Source organism: Mesitornis unicolor, unplaced genomic scaffold (assembly GCF_000695765.1).
Source record: "Mesitornis unicolor isolate BGI_N332 unplaced genomic scaffold, ASM69576v1 scaffold22226, whole genome shotgun sequence".
NCBI lineage: Eukaryota > Metazoa > Chordata > Aves > Mesitornithiformes > Mesitornithidae > Mesitornis > Mesitornis unicolor.
The window spans coordinates 12,130-24,733 of NW_010191986.1; the positions used below are offsets into that span (position 1 = coordinate 12,130).

General features: G+C 42.6%; 1 protein-coding gene across 1 annotated transcript in view; it reads right to left on the minus strand.

Moving 5' to 3' along the window:
• CACNA1G (calcium channel, voltage-dependent, T type, alpha 1G subunit) overlaps positions 1-12,604 on the minus strand; it is a 98,187-nt gene that overhangs the window by 2,355 nt on the left and 83,228 nt on the right. The window contains exons 35-36 of the mRNA XM_010186923.1: positions 4,999-5,188; positions 2,236-2,405 (exon numbers count right to left, since the gene is read on the minus strand). Coding sequence (XP_010185225.1) covers positions 2,236-2,405; positions 4,999-5,188 — 360 coding nt within the window. The remainder of the gene's footprint in view (positions 1-2,235; positions 2,406-4,998; positions 5,189-12,604) is intronic.

Consider the following 12,604-nt stretch of genomic DNA (forward strand, 5'->3'; position numbering starts at 1 on the left):
ATCTTTGGCAGTTGTTAGTGGTAACTGTTTGTACAAATGTTTTACTGCTTGGTTTCAAAATAAAAGGACCCTCTGCCATCCCACTAGGGTGTGCACCTGTAGTAGCCACAGCTTGGTGTGGTCTACACCTTGGATACACAGTCCTGGAACCAGAAAATCCATAAAATTTTCATTTCAGGTAGAATTCCCCTGGAGAAAACCTTTTGTGCAACGCACTGCCAAGGAGCGTATTTCTCAGCAGGGAATGTTGTCTCAAAGCATCTGATCCACTCATCTTCGCCTGCGAGTGCATCGCTAATTGTCAAACTTTCCGGAGCCTAAACTGTGCGTTATTGTGGGGACTGTGTCCGCTCTCCAGCACTCTGAAGGGAAAGGGAGGTTAAACACACAGGTTTTAATGATGGAGGAAAGTGCACGGACCAGGTATGTGGTGGACAAGATTTATCTATGCACAAATTTAGGATAGGAGAGGAGACAAGGAGGGAAGGAAAAGGAAAGAAAGAAAAGGAAAAAAAAATCAGAATTACATGCAATACGTGCAACAGTAAGGAAAAATCGGTACTTCAAATCAAATGGTTTGCTAGTTTGGGTTATTGTGATGTGCTAGTAACAAATTAGTGGTGGCAATAAAAGGAGCCAAGCAGAGAGCACTTGAGCAAGCAGAAGTGCCAGGGGTGTAAAGGGAATATTGCCTCTTTAAGGACTAAGTTTCACAGTGTCTGGCCATCTAGATTGCAATTAACAGTAACGACAATAATGCCCTGTTGCCAGGGACAACCTTACTGCTCCCATTATCCTCACTGGGAGCTCCTTGTGCCCAAGGCAACACCTCACCAAACTCTGAAAGGATTTGTCCGGCCGCGGACCATATCTGCTCACTGTCCCCAAGCTTTTTTCTCTCTTAAATGCCACTCCAAGAGCATGCTCATGTCACTGCATGAGCAGAGAGAGGAGGGAGGGGAATAAATTAGCTTAAATGTATGAAAAGGTTTAGAGAAAGAAGCCCTCAAAGATATGAAGAGAATTAGGCTGCGGAAGATGGCACGTGGTAATTTATTCTGGATAGATCAGTTCAAAAGGATGGCTCTGTTATTCATTAGGAAGCAAGAGAGAGTGGTTATGAACTGGAATCATGACATCAATTAGTTTCCCCATTAGCTGTGATTGGGGTAGCTGGCCAGCCCTGTGCAAACGAATGCATGCTAGGAATTTCCTATGTCAATTTAGTATTACAGACTAATGTAATTGTTAACCCTGGTACTTCACATTCATTTTTAGAGCTTAATGAATCAACTGTCTAATTTGTCAATGTTGATTAAAAGATGAAAGAAATGGGAATATTTTCATGCAGGAAAGAAATTGCTTTTGAAAAAATGGAACTGATCTGTTTTGTGTATATAAAATCAGGCATGAAACTACTGAAGAAAGAGGAATTTGGGAATCAGACATGCCTCTGGTCCTGGTCCAGCCACACAGTGAAATAGGCTTTAAAATGTGACTGAAGCACAAGTTTAAGTATTTTACTAAAAAAGATTAATTTAAACTTATGCTTCCAATCAACCGGATTGGAATCTTTGATTAGATCTCTTAGATCTTGGGTTGAATCAGGATTTAAAACAATGCCAGACGAAATAGCAGAGATAAAACCAGTTGCAAATTAAAATGTGTTCTGTTTTGCATATACTCAAACTTTTCAAAAGCACATAGGAGATTCAAAACTATCTTAATTTTCAGTTCTCACTGTGAAACCAGTATGCTTTCCATGATAGTTTTGCATACAAGATATCCAGCTTCCTTGACACAGTTTTCCCCTTTCGAGAAACGAGAAGAGCCAGAGGAAGGGTGGCTGGGGATGGAGTCTGCAGTCACTGTGTCCTTTCAAGCACTGAGAAAATCATAGCAGTTAAGAATTAGTTCCTTAACCCCAACGAGCCCCTGGGGAGCATTTGGCCGCATTTATGAAGAGGGCTGAAAAAAATATAAAGTGCTAACAATGAGGAGAACATTGAGGCATGTTGCCAAAGGAGATGATACTCATCACGCACATTCTTTGGAGACTCCTGGATGGCTTTCAGATCAAAATCCATCAACCTTTTTGTTATTTCTGTAGGAGAATTACAGTTCTCCAGAGGTTTCTCTGTGAATCCCTCCTTGAATGTAAAGTACAGTTAACCTGGAAACATGACAATATAAAAAAACAAACCTCAGCAGGTTCATGAACATAATTCTGCTTACCTGTCTGCGGAGCAGCCTTTCAGCAGAAGGAGAGTGCATCTGCTGGGAAACCTGGGGTTTGCTCTGCCTCACCAAATGGTCATGAGCTCTTACGTGGTGAAAATGGTCTTTTGGAATTTGCAGGAGAGAGCTGGTGTCTGCTGGCTGCGACTGGACCGATGCCTTTGAACCTTGCAAGAGGGAGGAAGGACATAAATGTGACATGTTCATCTGGAGATTGCATCCTGATCTCAGTGACCTTTCAGAGGAAACTGCTCTGGTGCACCTTGGTCCAGAGAGGCATGGCAAAACCACTGAATTCAGCAACTGGCTCTCTGTGATTGGGAAAAAACTGCCACCTACTAATAAATTACTCCAAAATTGTCTATTATTTCATTTTTCTTGGAATTTTCCCCTGATGAAACTGGGACTAGCTCCTGTTAAGAACAGAAGATTATGAACTAGAACCTCATTTGGACCGGCAATTTCTACATCTCTGCATTATGGCCAATAACTTTGCAGGTAACCACACATCTCGGCACCGCAAGGACCTGACTTTGAAAGACTCCATAGAAAGATGCATCCACACATGAGGGTATGCAGAGACCAACTGCTGGCACCTCAAAACCAGCATGAACACTGGAAATGGAGTGAAAGGGAACAGCACCTGGCAGCTTTCAAAGGTGGTTTTACAAAGCATCCCACGGGAAGGAAACACATACTCTCCAGCCTCTCCCTGACCCTTTGTGGTTGCTGGCTACTTCTTCTAAAAGGTCTGAAACTCTGCATGCTCCACCCCCCCCACAGGCTCAACATTTTTCAAAACAATTCATTTAACCTGGACCGCATCCCAGAGAATCTCATTTGTCCTGGAACCCTTCCCAGAACAACAGCCCCATTACGATGGAGTATTCAAACAAATACCTCCTGCAAGTGCCAGTGTTTCTGACAACAAAACCTTTCTCAGCTTGAAATATTATGGCTTAGTTGTGGTGATTTATTAGAGGCTCCTGGCACCTCTTGCTATCTTCACAGCACTTTATAATATTATAAACTGTAAACAGGTAGGGGTGACTTCCCCCACCCTGAAAAGCAGTGACATTGTGGATGGAACAGGACAATGATGCAGATGCCAAGATTTGGGCACCTTACCCAACTCCAAGCACTTTGGCCTGCTTAAGACAATTGGAATTTCACCACCAGGAGAAAAACACAAAAGGTTTAATTGCTTAATGTGGTTATGAGTAAGACATCAGCTTTACCTTTCCAAAATCCTTCTCCTACGTCTCAGCGGAACAGTTTCTCCTGTGGATTTACAAGGGTGCAATGTCTGCACCCTCCCAGGCCAGAGCTGTCAGATGAAGCTATTCAGTTCTCCAGGCTGGGAACTGGGAAGTGAAATCTTGAAGAAAGGATAGACTCCGAAATGACCCACTTTTTTGTACAAGTTGACATAGTCTTTCTTCAGGACATGACAAACACATCCAAATTAAGGGTCAAAAATTAAGCACTGGAAACTCCCTCTGTAGCAAACAGGATTCTTTTGTGTGGTGAGGGATTATAACTCCAAGGAATTTCTTGGCTGTTAGACAGCACCATAAATTCTGGTTCCACTGAATGTAATGGGAGTTTTGCTATCAACTTCAGTGGGATTTGACCAGGATTTTAGCTGCGCCTTCTGCATTATATGCAAATAGGTTCTTCAAAGGACAGCCCTTGACCTTGTAGATTCTGTATTATGGCACTGGTTTCTCACAATGCCAGATTCATCTTCCTCTGTTGTGTCCGCATTTTTTTTCTGCTGTTCAACAGTCACTACTCATCCAAATTCTTATTACTATGCAAATTTCAACATCTCATTTCTAATCTGTTCAAATCTCCTACCATTCTGAACAGTGCTGAAATTATGTTCTTCTTTGAGGCTTTCAAATGACAATGCTTGTAAAAACTTCTCTGTCTTATCTGTGACAAATGTCTAAAATGATGGCACGTACAGAAGAATTAAAGACAGCTACATTCACTTACCAGCAGAAGGTAACCCCTAGCAGACAGACTAAATGAAAGCACACTGATAAATGCTAGGAAGCAGCTGCAATACAGGTATGGAGGTGCAGGTAGAGAGAGCTCTTGGTATCTGCAATATGCCGTATCTAAGAATATATCTGAATTTAGCTCTAAGGCGTATATCCCAACCACGCACACTGGGAAGGACAATTTTACACTCTCTCATTTTTCCATTCATCTCACACTGAGATCTCACTCCATTCCGCACATTTATACTCATTTTACAGGCATTTAGAGACACCATTTCCCCTTCTTTCACAGATGTTCCCATATAGAGCTTCCAAAACCTGCTAGATGAGGTACTGCTGCAAAAGAACAGACATGAGGAAATATTTTTCTGCTGGGGTTTTTGCTCTGGGGCCATAGCTGGCTCAGGTGAGATGAATGGAGCCGAGGCTGTATGAACTGTAACCCTTGAGGAACCAAGTAGGGGGACAATCAGCATCAAGCCAGGCCAACTGCCCACTGTTACTGCCAAATAATTCAGAGGACAGGAGTTATTTTTGACAGCCTGGACTTCATAAGTTGTAGAGGGCCTTTGAAAGTTGTGGAAGGTCTTTCCAAAGCCATTCCACAGGCCTGGCCACTAACACAGATCTGGCCACTAACAGCTCACTGGAAACTGATTGCAATTTGCTGCCTCCTACTGAACACCTTGGAAAATCCCAGGTATTGCTGTATTGGAAAATCCTGCTCTTTTCCTAGCTGATAGATGTGTACCTGACTGGGACTTGTGATGTGCCGGGTTCCTCTCACCCAGGGAGGCAGGGCAGGGGCTGGAGTACGGCGGCTGGAACATGTAGCTGTCATTTGGCAAAGAGTGGGTGCGCCCTACCGAAGGCTTCCTCACGCTCAGCAAGTCCTTGCTGGGAGACAGGGTCAGCGTGTCATCTTTGGAGCGGAGATCGGCCTACGGGATAAAGACCAGTGAGAAAGGAGGACATCACGGGTTGGGAAGAGGAGAAGTGCCCAGAAATGCTAGCGACAGCCATTGCAATCAGTATGGCACGATGGGCATGCACATTGTCAGTATGTACAAGTTGCACGAATGGATCTACCAGGAAGCTAAACCCCTCGTTTTGTATTGTCAATAAACTGTCACACAGAATGAACGACAGAAACAGAGGAAGCAACACTGTAGTAATAAACCATGACTATTTCAGGGATATGCAAAGAAGGCATCATGCCTCAAGGCCAGCAAAGGTCTCATACTTTGCATAACTTTGATCCTCTGCAATAATAGCAAAGCTCTCTCTGTGTGCCCTCATCAGCAAGTCAGGCTTTTGCAAAGGTGAGTAGTTTCCTCTTTTAACAATAAAAGAAAAAAAAAAACAAATACAAAAAACTAGTTTACAGAAAATATTCTCTATTCTGGCTCCCAGCACAATTTTATTGGTTTTTCTTCTCAAGTAATGAATAACTAAACTCATTTTATTGAAAGGGATATCTAAACTTACTGCTCCAGGGTTAAAGCCATTCTCTAATTAGAAGGGATCTAACGCAAGCAAGGGTTATTGTATATCTGTTGACTGTGGAGTTTTTACAGCCAAAGAGTCGCTTGGAATGGGCAGCACCAGAGGCAAAATTGAATGAGGTGGATTCGGATCTGATTTCGCAACGAAATATCTCCATCCCAGAAATGTTCTTGGGTGTTATAGTGTGGGACAAAAATGGAAACAAAGTCAACTTCCCTGAATATTTCTAATGAAAGAATGATTTACTCTTTAAAAAGTCGCCACTGAAAAACACAGAAATAAGATGTGACATTACAGTCCGGTACAGTATATTGCTGATCATTTTTTGAAAACTTTGAATCATATTTTCTGACAAATCTTCCCTTCACTCAGTGCATTACAGGTTTTCTGAGATCAACGCTGAGATTTTTTTTTCCCAATTTTATCCTTCAGTCATAAAAACAAAATTTCACTCTGGCATTTTGTTGGCACAAGAAACACGATGAGATTAAATGGTATTTACAAAAAAAAAAAGAAAAAAGAAAGAGGAAAAAGAAGAAAAGAAAAAAAAAGGAAGACCATTGTTGTAAATTTAATGAAGGAAACAGATCTGCACTGTCAGGCAGCATTAGTTTCAGTCCTCGGGAACCTGCCGATTTGGATACAGCCTGGATACAGCCTAGATAAGAAAGACTGCAGTCTCCTGATATAGCTCAGCGAGGGAGAGCAAAACCTGTGCTGGTAAAGCTGTGACTTGGGTTTGGAACCTCCCTGTTACTCCCTGTCTTCCCCTTCTGAGCCGTATATTTATGCTATTTAGCTTTCATATTATTTAGCTTAAAGCAAAAAAGATGGCCTGAAACATGAGATTTCAAATTCAAAACCATTTGGATCTGAACACAAGAATTTGGATTTGAGAACCTGTCCAAACCCAACCTTTAATGAACCTTTAGGTTCACTGACAGCATCCAATACCACAGTGGGCTCGTTTCCACTTTCTGATCACCTCAGAGGAAATCTTGTGAGTGAACTTCATGAAAACCATTTAAAATGGCTGCAAAATTATCTTCCGAGCCCAGCTCACAAACAGAGCAGTGGGAGCACAGGACTTTTTGGTTCATTGGTAGTTTTGAAAAACATGTTGTTTTGGCTTGACTGAAAACCAAATCTGAGTTTTCTGTGAAACAAAAAAAAAAAAACCCAACGCAAATCTATTTTGAGTCAAACAAAACATTTGGAGAAATTTTTCAACTAAAGCTGTGTCTAAATGAAGTATAAAAGTACTGCATTTAGAAAATACTTCAGTGAAAGCTTGCAGTTTGTCAGAAGTTTAGGAAACTGTTTTGACCAAAACGCTTTGTTGGTATCAACGCAAATCTACAAAAGGCTTTGCTCAAACTGATTTTACTTTTCTTTTTTTGAGAAAACCCATGTCTCTTGGCTACACCCTTGAGAATTTGCTGCGCTGTGAAATCGGTTTGTCTAGTCTGAATCAAAACTAGAAGTGCTCTCTCCTCAGTCCAGCTCTCCAGACTAACTAATTTTGAAACAAAAAGTCTCACACAAAATGTTAAACGTAGTTTACAAAATCTTTTGCACGTGATGCCATGAAGCATGATGGGAAATATTGTCACGGTTTAAGAGATGTTTCCCAAATAAGTGCTAATTAGGATGACAGTTGACTGGAATGGTAGAAAAATTGTCAACAACACAAACATCCAAAGGCAGGTACATGAACAACAACAAAGAAAACAGGAATGATCCAAAAATGTTGGGGAAGGAGTTATGTCTGTTGTACAGCAGAAAATAAGCACTTGACTGCTACACAGCTAAAAATGTCTAATGTTTCAAAGAGGAGATGGTTAAGGCAGGGTTCAAAATACTGGTTATTTCATTCAAAAAGACACAAAATAGTCCAAATATCTATTATTTTTCAGTGAGATGACTGCTAGTAAGAATTCACAAAACAAGCAGCCTCTCGGAGAGTTCCCCATCTGATATTTGTAAAATAAACAGTCTGGCACCAATCATGCAAAAAGCCTTGTGGTGCCTGTGTTCATAAAGACAAAAATCCATTACAAACCCAAGGGTTGTAGATGACCCATCAGCAGAGGACACATGAGTCATTACCTCATGGGTGTCTCTTCCAAGCAGCATCACTGATTCATTTCAGATGGGGAGGAAATTTCAACCTTGATGCTTTCCAAAGCATTTTTTTTTTACTATTTATTTTACTTGCAGAAAACACATTGTTTTTACATAAGACACCGAAAGAAAAATAGAAATAAATACTTGTTCCTTGCAAGGAGCCAAGTTTGTGGACTAGAGTGGTAACAACCCAGGACCTAATGGCATTAAGGACAATGTCCTGTTCAGGGGAAAGGTTGGTGCTATTTGGAAATGGGCTTGAACTGAAAATGCCATTAGGCAGGTGCAGAGCGGTGGAAGCAGTATTTCGAACCCTGTAAACATCAGACTATACAGCGACCAGTGTATGTACATTGCTTTCCAGAGCATTAAGTAAGTGTGTGTTAGTGTCATCAGGAAAAGAGTCATCCGTCAGAGCTAAGGACCAGGACTTTTCAGAGAGAATATCTGACGCCAGAGACAGAGCCTCCATCTCAGCTAGAGGGATCTAAAGGGAGAGATGATTAAGCATAAGAAACCAGGACACAAATCTTTAGGAAAAGAAGAAAAAAGAATTATCATAATCTAAATACTTCTAGACACTAAAGCAATATCCCTGCAGTGGGAGATGCTACATCATGCACATTGTTACCAGGGACAGAACATTAAAGAAACAAAAGATAACAAAGAAATTAAAAAAAAAAAAAAGGAGCTGGACATTCATACTTAAATGCTTACCAGTGAGCTGGGAGGGAGTTTAAAACCATACACTAATGCTAGCATTGTATTTTGATGTTCTGTCTAGATGAAGAAGCAGAAGTAACATTACTTTCATACTAAAGATATTTACCTTTTCTTGGCTATCATAGAATCGTTTAGGTTGGAAAAGACCATCCAACTGTTAACCCTGCACTGCCAACTCCACCACTAAACCATGTCCCTCAGTGCCAAATCCATGCATCTTTTAAATACCTCCAGGGATGGTAACTCCACCACTTCCTTGTGCAGTCTGGGACAACCCTTTCAGCAAAGAATTTTTTCCTATATCTAATCTAGACCTCCCTTGGAGCAACTTGACGCCATTTCCTCTTGTCCTGTCTCTTGTTACTTGGGAGAAGAGATCGACCTCCCCCTAGCTACAACCTCCTTTGAGGTAGCTGTAGAGAGCGATAAGGTCCTCCTGAGCCTCATTTTCTCCAGGCTAAACAATCCCAGTTCCCTCAGACGCTCCTCATAGGACTTTTGCTCCAGACCCCTCACCAGCTTCATTGCCCTTCTTTGGACCTGCTTCAGCACCCCAGTGTCTGTGAGGGGCCCAAAACTGAACACAGGACTTGAGGTGTGGCCTCACCAGTCTCCTAGTCATGCTGGCCACACTATTCCTGATACAAGCCAGGATGCTGTTGGCCTTTTTGGCCACCTGGGCACACTGCAGCTTATCTTCAGCCAGCTGTCAACCAATAATGCCAGGTCCTTTTCCACTGGGCAGCTTTCCAGCAACTCTTCGCTATGCTAGGGGTTGTTGTGACCCAAGTGCAGGACCCGGCACTTGGCCCTGTTGAACCTCATACTTAGGCCAAGACTCTAGAAGTCTGGGTTGGCCCTGGAGTCCAGATCCTTGCCAGAGGCTGGGTTTCAGGGTTTGGTTGATTGTAGAGTGAGGGTGGTGTTGGTGCAGTCATTTCTAGAGCAGGTATGAATTCTGGAGTTTGAGATCTTGGTAGGAAGCTGGTTCTACATATCTTTGTGGTTCTAGATCGGGTCATAGATCACTTCAAGGTTCTAGATAATTTTATCGTTCCAGAGTGGGTTCTAAGTCATTTTTATGGTTCTAGAGCAGGTTCTAGGTAACCTGGTGGTTCTAGAGTGAGTCTTAGGTTGACCTATGGTTCTATTCCTATCTAACCTTAACATTTCCTAGCAGTTCAACACACGAGACACCATCTCGCCCACCAGCCTTTGTATATACAATCAAGTAGAAATGGTAATAATGTCTAATAAATAATGATGATTATTATAATGACTTTATCAAACTAAACATCAAATTCCAGTGACGCACCCACCACATGACATCAGGGCTCCTCCTGAGCCATAGACCACCCATGAAAGCTGCGGTGCAGCCCCAGCCCACAGCTGCTGCTGAAATCTCTTCCAAGAGTCCCTCCTTGAGAACTTCACACTCACACATGTTCTTTTAGGTGAATGTGACCCATACACACATACTGGGTTTGGGAAACAAATTAGCGTCCTTTGATTTCCCAAGGATTATGCAAGCTCTGAGCAGAATGCAGCTATATCCCTTCCTCACTGTGAACCAGAGCTCCAGGCCTTTGCACCCACTGATTGGCAGAAGTCGCCTATCTCACACCTGCTAGCAATGGCACACAAACACTACAAAATTTTTGCAACTGGATTTGGCCCCGTAGGCTCACATGGACTGAAGTTCTGTATGTGTTACACAGCCACCAGTATTCAAGTGCTGAACTTTCCCAGAGGACATGGCCACTCACACACATCACGAGTCTCGCTGCTGCATGCCCACAGTCAGAGCCCATGGGCAAAGGCAAACCAACCAGCAAGGAAGGAAGAGGAAGAGATGGAGCTATTCGTCATGAGTGGAAGTCGATTTACAGCTGGAAGGCATCCTTGGGATGCCAGGTGAAATGTTGACTTTCTGCTACTTGTAAATCCTTTCCTTTCCTTTTACTTTTAGGGTAGCTATGATCAAATACAAGAGGCTTCAAGATCTTCTGACTTCTCTGAAGTTGTTCCTACCCAATAACCATGCTGTTTTCTTGGCCTCTAAGCTAATCTGTTTGAGTCCCCAAAGATTCCCGAACACCAAAATAATTTTGCAGGTGGGGTATGGAGCATGCCTGTCCCTGTGCTTCAGGGAGGGTACGGGGACCTCTCCCTCCCCAATTCTCCACCCCAGGTACATGTCTGAGGCTGGTGCCCATGGCATTGGGGAGGGCAGTTCATGGGGTGACCTACAGACCTGGCTCACACTTGCAGGATCCTCCTTGTCTGGACAAGTCCCAGGCGCTTCCTTTTCATTTCTCACTGTATATTTTTTCCCTAATCTCTATGCTTGAAAAGTCTTTCAACAGCAATGTATCTTCCAAGAGAAACCACAGAGGCCCAGATCTGTTAAGTTGTCAACGAGCTGGATTTTCTGTTTTAGAAATGGCATCAGTGAGGGGAAATAAACTCAGTGATGAGTGAACCTTGAGAGACTCAGAACTTCAGCTGGGATAAAGAGGGTCAGGCTCCTCTCATCTAACCTTGGGTTTGATATCTCCTCTCACACAGTCATCCGCTGGCAATGGATGAGAGAGATGCTTTGGCGGAACTCCTGATTTCATCCGAGGCTCCCCAAAAAAGCATCTCTGCAAAGGCTGCCAGCACGAGAATGGGGATCCCTCGTGGGGATCCACCACAGCCAGGGCGTGCGGGAAAGGCTGTGCTGGAGCGTGGTGGACACCAGCAGCTCCTGTCTGGTGGAGCTGCACTGCTGGGAGCTGCTATTAATCAGGTTGCTTTCAGCAAGTCCCAGCGCTGCTCTAAATTCCTGACTTGCCTGAGAATATGACAAATGGTGCGAACAGAAAAGCCAAAATGTAAACAAAACATCACGCCCCTTCAGCCTCCCCTCTCCCAAAATTGAGTTTGAAGCTGTCAAAACATTTTGTTGGAAACATTCAACTGATTTATGCGGGTTTTAATTACAGTGGGAAAAAATAAAATAGCTTAAATTTTAAAAGGGAAAGCCATTGCAAACTGGAATGCTATATTTTTTCATTATAAAAATGTCAAAACAAAACCCCCCTTTTTTTTTTTTTGCTGCAGCAGCACTTTCTGGTAAAAAATGTTGTGACAAAAGAATTCCCAACCAGCTCTCGCTACGTTTCATACTGACCCTCTGCCTTCCCTGCCAAAGCTACCGTTGCTATTCCTCCAGCAATTCTTAAGAGGCACTTCCTATAGCTTAACAGACCTTGAGCTGGAAAGCAATACGCAGCAATCAGAGGGAGACATGTTATCCCACTGTATAAAGATCTGCAGGAGGATTTCATTTTACCTAAGCTTGTTCCTTTCCTCTAATGAACCACCAAGTTGGGTAATTTAGAGTGTCAGTGAGCTCATAAATAAGTACACTGATTTAACAAGAAAACAACTGCTATTTTTAGCCAGAAAGGAAAACAAAAAATCAAGAAATATGGAATTTGCTCAATTCCAACTGCAGGGAAAAAAGGTACACTTGAATTATTGTTATGGTCACTGCTGTGATTTAGGGAAAATATTTGCTTTTAAGAATAACACGCTTGAGAAAGTAGGTATTTTATTCTAAGAAGCAGATGAACTAATTTTAAACAAGTATTAGAGCCCCTGTTTGAGAAAGCACCAGAGCACACAATTACTTAAGTACATCATTAAGGGCTGCCTCGCCTTCTGAATTCAGTTTAGATAGAGACAAGGATCTAGTTTACAATGACCCACTTGCAAGAAGCCTCTTTAGGAAAATCATTCAAAACTGGATTTTCATGCAGTGTGAGTAGGCACTTAAATGTAGAGATCATTCTGTGACCCCCACCGGCTCAGGCTTTGCTCTGGGAAATCCTCACATCATGCTCTGGGCTCTGCAGACGTGTCCTGACATTGCTCTGTGGCCCTGGGTAGGAGCAAGGACCCAAATACAAGAACCCCACTAAAGGATAAAGACAGGATTTGGTACATTTTTCCCT